The sequence below is a fragment of the Papaver somniferum genome, chromosome 1, assembly GCF_003573695.1.
Source record: "Papaver somniferum cultivar HN1 chromosome 1, ASM357369v1, whole genome shotgun sequence".
In the NCBI taxonomy this organism is placed as follows: domain Eukaryota; kingdom Viridiplantae; phylum Streptophyta; class Magnoliopsida; order Ranunculales; family Papaveraceae; genus Papaver; species Papaver somniferum.
The window spans coordinates 15952756-15969938 of record NC_039358.1 but is presented as its reverse complement, the minus strand read 5'-3'; the positions used below and the strand labels follow the sequence as shown (position 1 = coordinate 15969938).

Here is a 17183-nt window from a genome sequence, read left to right as displayed (position 1 = left end):
AACATTAGTTGATTTCACATTTAACACGATTAATTAACAACTTAAAGATTATTTAAAATTAGTAAATCTGGGATAAACTAACCATTTTAGAAAATAGTTGGCTAAGGTTTTTCGGAAAAACTTCGTTTTGACCCGTCCTTGTCTTCTAATGATAGGCCTCAAATATATATTTTAGGCCGCGAATTATCCAAGTTTATATACGATAATAAATAACACGACATCTGTGTATTCTCTCTCTTTTTTCTTAAGAATACAAGCGTGAGTCCTTTATTTTTTATTTGTGGTCATAAAACCTGAGACGTTTAGCACTTAAATTTTATATAGGTTTAAGTTAGTTTTGTATTTGTCCCCTTCGATCCTAAATTGAATCCTAGGTTCGCCACTGTATTATCGAGATTATGGAATCATTAAGCACAACATTATATGAACAATTGAACATGTCCGCATGGATGCAGCCAAAAATGCCTTATGAACCCAACTTTTCCCTCTGGTAAATGTCAATCTGAATGCAAAAACCAAGAAAATACCTTTATATACGTAGTGCAAAAGGCTCTATAGACGGTTATTAATGTGACTAAAATGAAATACGATGAAACAGAAGAGGTTTCAGAAACTTTCACCACCGTTTTATTCATGGTTTATCTACTTTAGTCTTTAGGGGAACCAAGGTTGTTAAATTGTGAATCGCATCGTGAATCGTTTTTCATTCTTAAGAATTGAATCGTACGTTGAATCGCAAATTGAAGATTCATAGTAAATCTCTAAATTCATATATATAAGTTATATATTAATAATTTTAAATATATGTTAGTAGTGTAGATATGGATGGTGATGAATATATAACACAATTTAGTGTTCTGATCAGTGGTTGGACACTTAATTAGGTAGACATGGCTCTCTAATTCGAAGTTTGTGCTTTAGCATGAGACAAAATGTCGCAAAAAGAATGTTACTTTTTTAGAAAAATCACATGGAAAGAACAAATTTAAACTTATCCGACTTCTGAACCGGTACAAATCGCACGAATCCAAAGATAAATCGTAGAATTTACAGTAAATCGAGTCATAGCTGGGATTCGAATCCTGTTGGAAAATTTTGAAGCGAACAATAATTGTGGGTTTGGATGTAGAATTTTAAAGGTGGGATTTATGGGTCCAGGAGATTTGGTCGAATTATGTTTCCCTCGGTACGTTTGGTTGTCCAAATCTCTGAAATCACATTTTCCATGGGAATTACTTTTCCAGCGAATCCTCCATATGGAGTCCGACCCCTCTCCCTAAGATTTGCTGGGAAACTTCTCAAGGGATTTATGGACCCACTTTTTCTTTACTCTAATTCCCATATAAATACACAATTTTAAGATTCTAAGATAATGTCAAACATCATATGATATGGACTTTAAAACAAGATAATTTTAAAAATCCTAAAATTTTTAACTGAATTAACAAACATACGAGGGATTTACATGAATCCCAAAATTTATCATCCCATGGGATCATAAATCCTCGAAAAGTCGAAATAGTGAATTATGCAAACAACCCACCATAAGATTTCAAAAACTATGAGTGGATTTAACAACTCAACTATAAGAGCAAGTCTTATGGTGGAATCCAACCTATTCCAAGTGTGGAAAATTCATGGAATGTCAAGTCTAGTGGCTTCCAAGTTGGGGTGTTCCACAGAAAATCCAAGCAAGGTTCCATGGTTTGGTGGAAGGATCCGTGGAATCCATCTAAACGCCAATAAGAATAGCGTTAAACGCAATTAAGAATGGAGCTAAAAAAACGTAATTAAGAATTACGTTTTTTTTTATCCGTAGATTTAAAATGAGTTGTTGAAATTTAACGGCTGAAAAAAAAGCTCCATTCTTAATTGCGTTTTTTTAGCTCCATTCTTAATTGCGTTTTTTTTATCCGTAGATTTAAAATGAGTTGTTGAAATCTAACGGCTGAAAAAAAATTCCATTCTTAATTGCGTTTTTTTAGCTCAATTAAGAATAGCGTTTCTACTATTCCACCATTACACTTGCGCTTCCATCCACAGTTCTAAATGCTGAGGTAGCGTGGAAGATGGAAGATGAATAGATTCCACAGTAAGACTTGCTCTAACAAAAACAGATAAATGACCTTTAACTTCATGTGGGACCCATTGCTTTGAGAAGAGGGTATTGATCGGCATTTCTTTATATGTTTCTTTCGTACTCGTGGATTTAAAAGTTTATAAACACTCTGCTAAAACTGGAGCTGGCCAAATACAACCAATGTCTGGTCGTAAATGTTAAAGTCGCTAACGATCAGCTGTGTGAAAGTTTAACAATCTTAGAAACTGTTGGTGATGCTTTCCAACTTTACAAAGTGGAACTACTTAACAGAAGAAGTAGTCAATGGAAGCGAAGGAATGGCTCCTGAAATGCATTCGGATTCAGGAATTAGTTCTTGGGGGCATTTTTGTTTGCCGGAAGAGGTAGCTTGTTGGGTTTTTTTATGTTCAATTTGTATTATTTTTTATCTTTGTTGATGTATTCTTTACCGTCTATGGTGTGTACATTTGAACCTTTTTTTTTAGATTTTTTTAATTGAGTTGAATTTTGATGTTATTGAATCTTTCATTATTCAGTATGGTATATAAAACTGGATTGTGGGATTGGAGATTGAAATTTCATAGTTTTCATTTCAGGGAATTGATTGAATTTGAGCAATATGGATATGAACCTGAATGGGGCTTCTTCGTCTAGGCAAAGCGAAATTTATATAGCAACGGAAGAATGGGAGATTGATTTGTCAAAACTGCGTATTAAGAATGTTATAGCTAATGGAACCTATGGTACTGTATACAAAGGTGTTTATGATGGCCAAGATGTTGCAGGTAATTTTTCTCTCTTGTCTTGCACCATATTTCCATATATAAAAAAAGGTGCTTATGCTTGGTACTGTGCAACTGAATTATCCATTGATGTTTTTGATGGCATGCTCCTTCCTTTCATCTTTTTATTTGGTGACCGTGAATCCCATGACGGGTTTTTTCTTCTTCGGTAATTCTTTCAGTACAGCATTTGTTGGTTAGTCTGGCGAATACTTTTGTTGCTTGTGCCAATCTTGACAATATGCTTCTGAATTATTCAAAATTTAGTTATCATCGTCTACACGTTGCAGTATCTTAAATTGACCATGTGTAGGGTTACTTTACTTATAACAAGAATTGCTCTCGGGTATGTCATGTCACTGCATGGAGGTCTTGTAATAGCCAGTTTAGAATTTCATACATAGTAATTTTAGGACTTATTATGCAATATAGTCATCACTATGCTGCCAATGAAGTTCTCAAATAGTGTTGTTTCAATATTTTAGTGAAGGTTATGGATTGGGGTGCGGATGGCGATGCCAGAACTGCTGTTAACCGTGCATCATTTGAACAAGAGGTTGCTATCTGGCATAAGCTTGACCATCCTAATGTTACAAAGGTACGTAACCTTTATTTGATTTACTCATAAAAGGAGGATTACCTTCACTTTCGTTGCTTTCTTATTGAGATCTCAATGATCGGAATGAAACAATTGATAAAAATTGGGTTATTTTTTGTTGGCAATTAAAACTGATGTGAGAACTTGTCACTGCCTGGTAACATTTCCTTGCCTTGGAGGTTGTAAGAGTTAGATTTGGTTTCTTTCCATGTTCACTTTGGTTTTTATATCTTCTCGTTTACAGTTTATTGGTGCTTCAATGGGAACTTCAAATCTCCAAATTCCTTCGACAAATTCTGATGGTCAGGGTTCCCTCCCTGCAAATGCATGTTGTGTTGTTGTGGAGTATCTTCAAGGAACACTGAAAAATTATTTAATGAAATATCGACACAGGAAACTTCCATATAAGACTGTGATACAGCTTGCATTGGACCTTGCTAGAGGGTGAGTGGACTATTATTTCAAGTTCCTGAAGTAAAAATTCCAAATGATGGTTATTTCCTAATGGATGGTGTTGTTGTTTTCTGATATTCGCAGTTTGAGTTATTTGCACTCGAAGCAGATTGCACACCGAGATGTTAAGACCGAAAACATGTTGTTGGATACTAAAAGAACTGTAAAAATTGCGGATTTTGGTGTTGCTCGTGTAGAAGCTAAAAATGCAAGCGAAATGACAGTTTTAACCGGTACCCTCGGGTACATGGCCCCCGAGGTAACTTTAACTTGCACTGTAGCAATAACTAGATAATGGATCCAATTGATAAACATAACTATACTTTGTCATAAAAAACTTTAAAAAGCTGAAAGGCAAGTTCATTAAAGAATAACAGTGCAGATCTTGTTCAAGAAATTCTGTAGATTAGTGGAAAATTGTCTTTTACATATTTGTTAGCCTATCATTATGTAGAATTATCCTAGTATTCATTTTAAGACACCATTTATGTAATTTTCGTTTACACCATTATGTCCCACAGGTTTTGAACTAGAGTTGGGAAAAAGGAATGATTTTAGTGACACCTCCAAACTTCTCATGAATAATCCGTCTCCAAAGAGCATCTTTTTCACCACCATACCTCCAAATCCATTGCAATAGCTTTAGTCGCCAAGTTTAGCCTTTTAATGCCAATTCCTCCTCTAGACTAGGAATCACCGCTTTAGATCAAAGGAATTTTCAAACTTCTTAAAATAATAAATTGAAATTTTAAACAAGTGGTCGCGTTGGGTAATAAATCAAATGACTTACCACAAGTTGGGTCGCGTTGGGTAATAAATCAAATGGCTTACCACAAGTTGGTGATCAAATTGTAGAAGGAACTGTTTTTCCTTTGTAATTAAGAACATTTTTGCACGAGAATGTTAAGTCTTCCCTGTTTGTAGGTTCAACGTGGTGATCCTTATAATAGAATGTGCGATGTATACAGCTTTGGTATATGCCTATGGGAAATCTACTGCTGCGATATGCCATTTCCTCATCTAAGCTTTACCGATGTCTCATCTGCATTTTTCCAGCAGGTTAGTGTACTGTCATTAATTTGAGGTTCTTAATTTAGGTAATTCTTTACAAATGCGTGAAAGACCAGAGTTCTTGACAGCATTTCTGGTCAATTTACTTCCTGATCTCTCATTCTACCAACTCGTAATTTGGACTACGCTGCCATATTGTAGCTAGGGTCTTTAGCATGTCCAACAAGCCTACTACTATGTTCCTTGCATCTACCCGGTCTAATTTATTTAGTATCCTTGTTACTTTCGAAGACCCCATTGAAACCAAGTTAGCACTAGTGTTTTAGGATCCAAGAGGAAATTGAAGAGAAAAGTATAAAAACACATGTTCACTGGGTAGTGGGTAATATGATGATAAGTAAATGAAATCGAAGGCTAAAATCTCCCGAATTAATAGAAAAAGGAGAGTTTTTAATTGTTTAGAATATACTGAGATCAGGCCAGTGGTTCCGGCATAATGTTAGGAATTGGCCTTTGTGGGCCTTTTTGACACTGAAGACCTCAAGACTTGATGAGAAATCAAGTCGGATTAATAGCTGGATGCACACCCATAAGCTCATCTACAATTTTAATTGAATGTTTTCTCTGTTACAAACTTTAATTGGTAGGTAGTGTGCTACTGCTCCTAAACAGCAAAAGCTAGCTGACATACTTGTATATTTTATTCTCTAAAACTGACTGCAAATTATGTCATTCGACGACCCTATGGAACTTGACAAGTGCATGATTTGCTTTTTTTTTTTCTTGTTTTTCAATTAGCATTTACCACCAGAAATACCGAGATGTTGTCCAAGTGCATTAACAAACATCATGCAAAAATGTTGGAGTGGATACCCCGAAAATCGACCAAGCATGGCTGAGGTGGTTAGGTTGTTAGAGGCTCTTGATACCAGGAAAGGAGGAGGCATGATACCAGAGGGCCAAAAAAGTGGATGCTTTTGTTTCGGTGTTCCCCGGGGTCCCTGATTCTTCCTTTCTTTATTTTCTACATATTTATTATGTTGCAGTATTACTGTCATAGGGTTTTAGTTTGAAATTTTACATGGTATTTTATTGTATACACATTCAGAGCTCATTGCTTGCCCACAAAACAATATATCCAAGTCTTATAAAAAAAATTTAAAAATTGCTTCTGTCTTTATTGTTGTAAGTTAAACACATTCTTAGTGTCTGAGAAGCTGGGTACAGCATATCACGGCAGTAGAGTTCCCAGTTCCCACAAGCTTATGCCAAAGCTGTATATGGCGTATCATGGCAGTCTGTATTTTAACAGATAAAAAGATCTGTTAAAATTGAGGATCAGTAACATTTTGATCAGCAGCAACAAGTTTATCCGCGATCATGAAGTAGTAATTGGATGATTCTGGCTTGGGATTTGGAAAAAATTAAGTTGCTGATTGCTTTCCACGCATCATCAGGGCTATGTGAAAATATAACAATCTTGAAGATTTTGGTGGTGCTTTCCAACTTTACAATGTGGAACCACGTACTAAGTAAGAAATGGTCAATGAAAGCGAATGAATGGCTTTGAAAGTGCATTTAGGAATTAGTTCTTGGTAGCATTTGTTTGCCAGAAGAGGTAGCTTGTTGATTATTTATGTTCAATCTATCTATATATATATATTTTATCTATCTTGCTGTATTCTTACTGTCTATGGTGTGTGCTTTGTTCCTTTCCTTTTAGATTTTTTTTTTAATTGATTTGAATTTGATGTTATTGAATTTTTCCTTATTTAGTGTGGCATACATATCTCTAATACATATAGAACTGGATAGTTGAATTGGAAACTGCAATTTCACAGTTTTCTTTTGCAGGGGTTTGATTGAATTTTATTTGCTGCTTGCAATAGAATTCAGAAAGAAGGATCCAACTAAAGTAAACTGATATATATGGAAGATAAGAAATCTGATGCTGGCGGTTCGGGAAGTATTCGTAACGAAGATATGATCGTCAGAGCTGATACGGTTGATTTGAACAATTTGGATTTGGAGCTGGAGATGCCCCTGACTGCGGCTTCTTCGTCTAGAGAAAGGCAGGTTCATAGTACACCAATGGAAGAATGGGAGATTGATTTGTCAAAACTGGGTATCAAGGATGTTATAGCTCATGGAACTTATGGTAGTGTATACAAAGGTGTTTATGATGGCCAAGATGTTGCAGGTAATTTTTCTCTCTTGGCATGGTGCTATATAAAGAATCCCATGATCATTTTTTGTTCTTCTAGTAATCCCCATGTTTGATTTTGCTTCGAGTAGTATTCTTTTTGATGTCATAAATTTCAGTACAGGAATCTGTTGGATGGTTGGTTAATTTTGTTGTTGCTTGTGCATTCTTGACCAAATGCTTGCTGAAATAATTCTAACGGCCCTGCAAGGCCAATCTGAATTATTGACTATCATCTTTAGTGGCAGGCATGTCACTCACTGAGTGGAGGTCTTGTAATAGCCTAGTTGATTGACCCAGTTTTTTATTTATTATATTTTACTTCCTAAACACAAGAACAGTAGTCGCTATCACGAGAGTTCGAAGTTTGAAACCTGAAAAGGATAGTTCCTGACCCAGCTTTTTGTAAATACTGATTTTTTATTGTACCACCTAATTCATCATGCACGACTCTAGTAATTACTCCCTCCGTTTCATTGCACATGAAAAGCCTACTATTTTGAAACAGAGGGAGTAGTTTTTTCCTTGTATTTTTACTTGAGAATCCAAAAGCTAGTGTTTTATGTTCAGATATTTTTTATCCTGTTCTTCCAAAACATGACAATGCGCACTAGGATATTAGGCTAGTACGCAGTAATTTCGTAAATAAGAAACTGAGAGAAATTTTAAAAGCAAACGCAAATTTTATTTATAGACATTATTATTTACAATGAAGTTCTGAAATAGTGTTGGTTCAATATTATAGTGAAGATTCTGGATTGGGGCGCGGATGGTGTTTCCACAACTGCTGAAACTACTGCTCTTCGTGCATCATTTAAGCAAGAGGTTGCTGTGTGGCATAGGCTTGACCATCCTAACGTTACAAAGGTAACGCCTCCTTTGGTAGTTATGATTTGGTTTTGCTGTTAACACCTCCAGATCAAGTATTTATTTGTATCTTCTTGGTTACAGTTTATTGGTGCTTCAATGGGAACTGCAAATCTTGATATTCCTTCTACAAATTCTGATGGTCATCGCTCCCTCCCTGCAAGAGCATGTTGTGTTGTTGTGGAGTATCTCCAAGGGACACTGAAAAATTTCTTAATAAGAAACCGGCGCAAGAAACTTCCATATAAGACTGTGATACAACTTGCACTGGACCTTGCTAGAGGGTGAGTAGTATTATCTGAACTCTAAAGTTGTTGAAGTAAAAATTCTAAGGGATGGTTATTTCCTAATAGGATGGTGTTGCTGTTTTCTGATCTTTGCAGTTTGAGTTATTTGCACTCACAGCAGATTGTGCACCGAGATGTTAAGACTGAAAACATGTTATTGAATACTAAAAGAACCTTGAAAATTGCGGATTTTGGTGTTGCTCGTGTGGAAGCTCAAAATCCCAGTGAAATGACAGGTGCAACCGGTACACTAGGGTACATGGCCCCTGAGGTATTTCGAACTTGAACTCTAGCAGTTACTAGATAATCCATCCAGATTCCAATTGAAAAACATTTTGGATATCAAAATGATTCCAAACTTTCTAAAACAGTAAAATGTTTTCTAGAGAGAAAAATTAAACAAGTTGGATATCAAAATATACTCCCTCTAGCTCTATCTCAAAAAGAGATATTATCTTTTCCAGAAACATAGTAGTATAATATACTGTTGTCCTCTTCAGTAATGCTACTGAATGTTAATTCTTCCTTGTTCGTAGGTTCTGCGTGGCGATCCTTATAATAGAAAGTGCGATGTATACAGCTTTGGCGTATGCCTATGGGAAATCTACTGCTGCGATATGCCATATCCTCATCTAAGCTTTGTCGAAATCTCGTCTGCAGTTGTCCAACAGGTTAGTGTACTGCCATTCATATTAAGGTATTTCTTACAACTGCATTGAAAGACCAAAACCTCTTGACAGCATTTCTTTTACTGCATCTCAAATACTACCTATTCGTATTTCGGACTATGCTTGGCATGTTGCAAGACTATTACCAAGTTTCTTGCATCTACCTACCCCGTCTAATTTTATCAATTATTGCACCCTTCCTGCATTCAAAGACGCTATTGAAACCAAGTTAGCACTAGTGGTTTAGCAACGTGCCTTTGGGCTTCTTTGATACTAAAGACCTCGAGACTTGGTGGAATCCACCGCAAGTTTGCATCATTTGACCACCAACCACATGAACTGGACAAGTTGGTGATTTACTTTTTTTTTTCCTCTATAGCATTTACGGCCAGAAATACCGAGCTGTTGTCCGAGTGCATTAACAAGCATCATGCAAAAGTGTTGGGATGGATCCCCCGAAAATCGACCAGACATGGATGAGGTGGTTAGGCTGTTAGAGGCTCTTGATACCAGTAGAGGAGGAGGCATGATACCAGATGACCAAAAAAGTGGATGGTGTTGTTTCGGTGCTGCCCGGGGTCCTTGATTTCTCTTTTCTTTTTGTGCACATTTCTTATCGTTATTTATTGTTTGCCTAATTTCCATAGTTGTACAAACATGTATTTTTATTTTAGTGTGTGCCCCCAAAACTAATAACTATATATATGTTCAAGTCATATACTAGAAGTTCTAAAACGGCTTGCGTTTGTACTTTGTACTATTATACTAGGGCTTAACCCGGGCATGAAACACACTAATAGGATAATCGTCGGATAAATATTGGTCTAATTACTTTTGCAGTGAATAAAGAAGACAGTTCTATAAACTGGAGACTTTCTAATTACATCAAAGACATCAAATCAATTTTTACAGTTTTTAACTCTTGGAAGTGTTATTACATTCCTAAAGAGTAATAAAATTGCAGACATTCTATCCAAGAAAGCTAGGAAGGATGAAACCACTATGTTATGGACTGATTCTCCACCTGTAGAGATCAGATCCCAGTTACTTAAGGATTCTACTTATGTAATAGTTTAACAAGTTGCAATACATTCCATTTTCCGTTTCAAAAAAAAAAAAAAATTTACTTTTGGGCGGTCGCTTTCCCAGTGTTGTAAGCAATCTATGTCATGAAGGATTGGGTATTGTTAAACCACTTTTTTATCCATTTGGAAGAGACAAATAGGATAACTGTAAAACAATATTCGAGTTATGGCACTATGAAAAGGATTGATCATTTCAATTGATATCTATGTACGTACAACGAATAGTTATTCAACAAATTAACCTTAACAGCCAATGAAAGTTCAGAAGTTGTTCGTATTGGAACAATATTGAAGTTATTGTACATGAGTTCCTCCCATCATAAGCACGGGAGTTAAAATTTTCTGCAACTCACCAAAGTACTCAAGCCGACTATTGTTGACGTTTTCCAGACTTCGAGTCCAGCATCATAACCATCTTTCATCAAATGTTAGGTTTTTCATATTACCCGCTTCCTGATCGATGCAAAATGAAAATATGCTTTTCCTTGACATTTATTCGTCAAGTTCTTTGTAACCCCCAGTTCATCCTCCTATATAAGCACCAACAACAATCGTTCTAACCAATCGTCCAATATATATATATATACGCAAAAAACTATTGAACATTGGAACAGTTACGCGGCTATGAAATTGCTAATATTCTTGGTTTATCTATGTAATCACAAAAATAAATTAAAAACAATCTCATATCCAAATAACCATTTCGATTGTGTTAAGAGGATCTGCATGTACACTTATGACGTTCATGGCCACTTTGACCAAACTAACTGGATAGAAGAAAGTTTTAACACTGAAGGACTTCCAACAGGTTCTACACCTGCTCAAAGAGAACTCGAAGAGAGTTGGAACCATATCCAAAAATTATTAATCAAACTATGAAGCCTTAAACATACCGATCTTACACCTAATTCCTATTTCATTGGCCACTTGGTCAATACTATAGGCCTTTAGAAAATCTTTGATACTATTTAGGCTAGTTCTTTTTTTCCTAGTAAGTATGCAATATCAGGTCTCATTCACTCGTCAGCAAATCAAATTTGTACCTTGGTATGTCATGTCAAGGAGCAGGAAAATTGACCACATATCCAATATAAAAAGCTAGTACCTTCAAATACGAAAACATGAAAAAAATAAATAAAAAAATAATTAATTAGTGCCGGTAAACAAATGAAGAAACAAAACAAAGGTTGGGTTTCAAGGTTCCTTATTTTCCTGAAAGTCAAATATGATTTACGTTTCCTTTAAGATCTTGCATTCATTTATCAAGCAATCAAGTTCATGCCCAACTTCAGTAACTAAGTACACGATTATATAAAAACAATTCATTTCAAAGTTCCTGCCATTCTTATCATTAAACAGTGATAGGTTTCCGTACGTAACAGAAATGGTATTAATTCAATAGTTCACCTGCTACTACTCTTTGGCTATATATATACTTGAGCTCCATGGCACGGAACAAAATTAGGTTATACAGGTTGAATCCGTATAAAATCTTGCTGCCAACCGTGTAGGTGGGCAAATAAAACAAATGCACATAAATAAGAGTAATCATTGTTTCCCAAACTAAGTTAATTCAGTATTCATGGATGGTAATTATACGGAGTACGGCATACACTTAAGAAGAGAAAAAAGTACCATGACAAATATGCTAGAATCTTGGATGCCCAAAATTGTCCTTTGAAACAGTTAGCGGAGCAGCTATCAGTAACATCATTTCTAGACACAACCCCTGCAATTATCAAGCAAGACACAATTAAAACGATTCATCCAAAGATATCAATAATATTAAAATATGAAACCCAACTCGATATTCGATACACATGAATCAAATCTTGATGTGAGGTAGAGAAAGAATAAGAGAAAATTACCTTCCTCCATCTTTATTGTCTTCAGGCAGTCACTAATCTCCGTATGTTGGCTATAGAGAGAACTTAAGCAGAATCCAAATCCGAACTATAATGAACTCTGCGCTGTAACCAACTGCCTTGTTCATATTAGGAAGGAATCTGGAACTCACGAAGATCTGCCAATTATAAGTACACATTAGAACGTCCTATGGTTGCTTTAATAGTGAAGCAATACTAAAAAATAATAAAAATTTGTAATACCCATTAGAGTGCTCCATGTTAGCATACCTAAGAATTTCAATTAGTGTAATATCAGCCGCCTTACAAAGTTGCACCTTCGATCACCTTGCGCTGATCCAGTCAGTTCATTATTCATTTTATCTTCAGTAAAATACCAAACTTGGGTAACTTAACTCCTGCAGCACTTGAAATTTAGTTACACGTGATTCATAATTACTTTTCCTAGATAGAAGTGAAGAACAACATCAAAGAGCATACCAGACAGAATAGCTACCATAGGACATCAAAGAGCATATCAAGAGCCTTAGGAATTATGTTGCACCTTACACCTTTTAGCTATCCTAAAAAAATCTATAACAGGTCATGTCCCACTTAACTTCCGAAGCAGACTTCAAATATCCAATCCACTCAAGTCTAGTTGTGAAGACTATGAATTCTCTGAAAATCTAACGCAAATATCAGTCTTATAATATATCTGAATGAAACATTAAATTGTTGTAGTTGCAAATTAATAGAATGAAAAGTACAGAAACAAAAGAAAATTAAGTACCGCCATGAAAATCCCAACTATTTTGTCAAGCCGTCTTTAGATCAAAATCTGAGACGCATATTTTCGGTCTATTACGAACCCAGGGAAAGAAAGAATGATTGAATTTGGTTCCTTCACAAATATCACTTGCTTTCTTGCAAAAATTAATCAACCACCTACTTAAGAAACCTAAATGAATCACCAAAGCAGAATAACCTAAAGGAATCAAAGGGATGGTCTATCTGAATTAAGAAATTCAGATAATAATATGCAAAAGAGCAAATTGAAATGTGCATATAGAGGAAATATAACCTAGTAAATTCCGAGAGGAAGTGAGAGAGGTTGATCTAGTTAGGGAGACATCAAAAAATTCAATGAAAGTAAACAGTCACAAATAACCATTCCCAACTGATGCAAGTTTCAGTTATTACAACTGTCATACCAATAAGAGAAAACCCAAATCCACAAATAAGTTCCAATAAGAAAACACCCTCATTACATTAATGCCATTTTTTGTTGTTGTTGACAGAATAGGCAAATGGTATGATGCATCACAAAGACACAAATTCAAGACCAACAATAAAAACCGAGATCTCCTCATGCCAAAACCTTTAAAAAATCCAATTGTAAGATAATTCTTGATTGGCTTAACATCCCGTGACGGATCATTATAATTATCATCATATCTCAAAAAAAAAAAGAGACAAATATCATAAAAAGACCTACAAACCACATATGAATTCAGCTATGAATCGTTCCTAGTATGCCATTGTATTCAGGTTGATTCTTCCCATGTAGCTTATGAGCATCTGGAGTTGCCAGAAGAGATTGGTGCTTCTTTTCCCAGAAACAGTTACAACACCTTAAATGATATTTGTTTTCATTCAGTCACAATATCAAACATTTTAGTTCTAAATTATTGAGGCTGGTGAACATTTAATGAGAAAACAAAATAATACTTGAGATAATACTGAACTAATAGACACAAATCAATCCCTTCTGCTGCATCTCTAAGAGGAAAGATACCAATCAATACCTTCGTTTTCCTTTGCCATAGCTATTACCCACCAGTTTCAGTCTAAATAATCCGAAAGGGTAACCAAATCAGTTAGAGGGGAACAAAATAGAAATGTTCCAATCGACAAACTTTGAAAAAAGATCAGTCGTATCAAAATCTTTGATTCATGAGACTCTAAGAATCACATAGTCAATTAATTCCATCACCGGTTACCATATTCATAGAGTTGAAATCCATTACCTTTCTCATATATATTTTTTTGTTGCCAGACTCCCTTTCCATCACCTTGTACCTCGCAGTGGTTATACTTTTCTAAATGCTCTATACTTCCACGTCCTGTAACATCAAACAAAAGAAAAACAATAAGAACTTTCATCTGATCTATCTACACAACTACTAAAATAGTAAGAGAAGTAAGAATCGAAATAAATACACCAACCAACGGAAAACCTAAAACTTATATCACCTTGGAAGACGAACCGAATAATTTCGCCTCTTATTTCTCTCTCTACCTGTCCTTCCCAATTTAGGGGAGCGGAAACATCACCTAAGCCACGCGTGTCTACCCTCGATCATGCCTAATCATATACTCGCAACGGTAGATTTATCTATTGGTCCAGACAAATCTGGACCGCCACTTACACAGACAAACTTAACCAAACTGTGTTTTATACTTTTGAAGTTGAACCGTCTGTCTCAAAAGTTATCTTATAAGTGACTTGGGAATGGTGCCTGGTGTAACCTAAGTTCAATGTGGGACTAGTTAATCAGGATGCGGTATGCCACAGAAGTTGGCTTTCCATGAGCATGTGACAAAGCTGTATACGCTGCACCTTCTTCTTTTCTTGCACGGTGGCATCACGAGGTGGTTGACTGATGAAAAGTAGCTATGATCTTCCTGATATGAGACTTTGTATTGCTATCCTTGTCCTTTATGGTATAGTTAGTCCTTGGATAGCTTAATAACTTCCAATAGAAGTGAGTTAAGAAAGGAGGATAAGTAGCCATTTGTTTCACAAGAAAACAAAGAACTCTGGAACCATCCTTTTTGTAACAAAGAAACAACAAGGACAGTCAAATAATCAGGATCATCATACTACACTCTATACTAGTGGTGGAAGCCGTCATGAACAGATTCACAAACACAACTACTTTCGGTAATCTACTCTCCTAACTTAAGGAAGAGCCTGATAATCTTTTGATTATTTGCAACATGAAAACTGTTCTTATAATTACCTGGCTAATAAATAGCCGTATCACTACTCAATCACCCATTGGGTGGTAATAACTACTCAGGTGCCCTAAGAAAGGAAATAACATAAGTGGGTAGAATTCTGTCAATGGGCTTACAAGAATAACAGGCCCATAACAAGCTGGTAGATTACTCCCCCCATTGCACATCCTTGTGAGAATGAATGTGACTGGCTTCTTCCCAAGTTGCATCTTATGGTGGAGAGCCATCCCATTGATTAAGCACCTGCAACACAGTGTTTTCCCTTCTGAGAATATGTCTGGAATCCAAGACAGCTACTTGTAGTACTATAAAAGTACCAGAAGAATCCACCGTTGGCAAGCTTGAAGTTGGAGTGAGATGTTGACCAATCTTCTTCTTCAATTGGGATACATGGAAGATAGGGTGTATCCTAGAACCCACTGGCAGTTGGAGTTTATAAGCCACAACACCAATTTTCTGCAAAACTTCAAATGGGTCAAACTACCTTGCAGACAGCTTAAAATTAGTTCTCAGAGCCACAGATTACTGTATGTATGGTTGTAACTTCAAGAATACTAAATGTCCAACTGAGAAAGACCTGTCAGTTCTATGGGCATCTGCAAACTGCTTCATTATGTGTTGAGCCTTTATCAAATATTCCTTCAAAAGTTTAAGCATGTTGTCCCTTGCTTGCATATAGTCTTGTACAACAACAACTGAAGTAGTGGCTTACACATGGAATGCTAAGTGTGGTGGTGTATAACCATATAAATCCTGAAATGGAGTCATCTTGAGGCTTGTATGGTAGTTGGTGTTAAACCACCACTCAGCTAATGCCAACCAGTTGATCCATAGCTTAGGAGAAGAGCTAGTCATGCATCTTAAATATTGTTCCAAACAGGCATTGGTCATTTTAGTCTGACCATCATTTTGAGGATGGTAAGAGGTACTAAGGTTCAACCGGGTGCCTAGCGACTTAAACAAGTGTTTCCAAAAAGTTCTGAGAAATACCTTATCTCTGTCTGAGACTATGGAAGATGGCATGCCATGCAATTTGAAGATATGGTGCATAAATTCTTTGTCACATATATTGCACTGAAGGGATGGATTAAGTCAATGAAATGATTGTATTTAGTTAGCATGTCAACCACCACCAAGATAACATTCTTCCGAAAAGACATGGGTAGGCCTTCAATGAAGTCCATAGAGATGTGCTACCATGCTGTGTCTGGAATAGGAAGAGGTTGCAGGATTTCAGCAGGAGAAGAAAGCTCATGCTTGTTACATTGGCAAACATCACACTCAGCAACAAACTGGAAAATGTCATCCTTCATCTTGGGCCAATAAAAGTAAGATTTGGCTCTGTTGTAAGTGCCCATCATACTAGAGTGACCTTCAACAGCTAATGAATGGACAAAGTGCATGATCTGGCTCCTAATATGGGAAATTGAACTAACATATAATCTAGTTTTGTACCTCAGAATGCCTTGCTTCAAAGAATAGGGGAAGTCAGCTGGAGAAACAAGTAGTTGTGAAAGAATATGTTGAGCATGAACATCTTCAGTGTAGCTAGAGATAATATCTTGAGTCCACTGTGGATGAGCTACTGACAAGGACTGACATGTTGGAGTAGAGTGAGGTACTCTGGACAAGGCATAAACTGCTTTATTTCCCAAGCCTTTCTTGTATTTAATGACATAGTCCAAACCTAATAATTTCATAAGCCACTTCTACTGTAAAAAAATAGTGATTCTTTGCTCCACAAAGTATTTAAGACTCTGATGGTAAGTATGGATAATGAACTGATGCTGAGATAAATAATGCTTCCATTTCTGAACTGCCATGACAATGGCTAGTAATTCTTTTTCATATGTGGGTAAAGACAGAGCTTGAGGACCCAATGTCTTACTGTAGAATGCTATTGGCTTGTCTTCTTGCATTAAAATTGCACCTACACCTGTAGAACATGCATCAGTTTCTAAAATAAATGGTTTGGAAAAATCTGGCAAGGCCAAAACTGGAGCAGTTGTCATTGCAGATTTAAAAGCCAAGAATGCTTGTAATGCTGATGGTGACCATGAGAAAAAATCCTTCTTAAGCATATCTGTCAAAAGCTTTCTTATATTACCATACCCTTTAATAAACCTCCTATAGTAACCAGTTAACCCCAAAAAAAACCTCAGTTGTTTAAGTGTAGCTGGTTGAGGCCAATTATGCATGGCTGCAATCTTATCAGGGTCAGCAGCAACATCTTCAGAGGTTATCAAGTGTCCCAAATAAGATAGTCTTGGTTGTGCAAAGC

General features: G+C 36.2%; 2 protein-coding genes and 1 long non-coding RNA gene across 17 annotated transcripts; 2 read left to right on the top strand and 1 right to left on the bottom strand.

Annotated features, from left to right (window-relative positions):
• Nucleotides 1–2241: 2241 nt before the first annotated feature.
• Nucleotides 2242–5976, top strand: LOC113279890 (serine/threonine-protein kinase STY13-like). Of its 3 annotated transcripts, none has more exons than XM_026528540.1 (7): nt 2242–2463; nt 2677–2865; nt 3348–3460; nt 3705–3904; nt 3998–4172; nt 4838–4972; nt 5723–5976. In XM_026528540.1, exons 2-7 carry the CDS (start codon nt 2700–2702, stop codon nt 5927–5929), a joined length of 996 nt encoding a protein of 331 aa, XP_026384325.1. In that variant the 5' UTR covers nt 2242–2463; nt 2677–2699; the 3' UTR covers nt 5930–5976. The 3 variants fall into 3 exon arrangements, with proteins under 3 accessions (XP_026384325.1, XP_026384332.1, XP_026384330.1); XM_026528547.1 differs by having other exon boundaries at nt 4882–4972; nt 5723–5952; XM_026528545.1 differs by lacking the exon at nt 4838–4972.
• Nucleotides 5977–6352: 376 nt separating this feature from the next.
• LOC113279879 (serine/threonine-protein kinase STY13-like) lies at nt 6353–9799 on the top strand. 2 transcript variants are annotated; one of them, XM_026528531.1, is made up of 7 exons: nt 6353–6456; nt 6779–7124; nt 7873–7994; nt 8079–8278; nt 8378–8552; nt 8818–8952; nt 9329–9799. In XM_026528531.1, the coding sequence occupies exons 2-7, from the start codon at nt 6854–6856 to the stop codon at nt 9533–9535; spliced, it is 1110 nt and encodes a 369-aa protein (XP_026384316.1). In that variant the 5' UTR covers nt 6353–6456; nt 6779–6853; the 3' UTR covers nt 9536–9799. The 2 variants fall into 2 exon arrangements, with proteins under 2 accessions (XP_026384316.1, XP_026384312.1); XM_026528527.1 differs by lacking the exon at nt 6353–6456 and adding an exon at nt 6524–6542.
• A 402-nt stretch (nt 9800–10201) lies between these two features.
• LOC113279905 lies at nt 10202–14227 on the bottom strand. Of its 12 annotated transcripts, none has more exons than XR_003325683.1 (8): nt 14135–14227; nt 13909–14004; nt 13687–13728; nt 12170–13512; nt 11903–12057; nt 11670–11763; nt 11078–11139; nt 10202–10564 (listed from the first exon to the last, which is right to left on the bottom strand). It is a non-coding gene; the product is annotated as an uncharacterized LOC113279905 (long non-coding RNA). The 12 variants fall into 12 exon arrangements; XR_003325691.1 differs by having other exon boundaries at nt 12170–12839; XR_003325684.1 differs by having other exon boundaries at nt 12170–12297; nt 12380–14004.
• Between the last annotated feature and the right edge of the window lie 2956 nt (nt 14228–17183).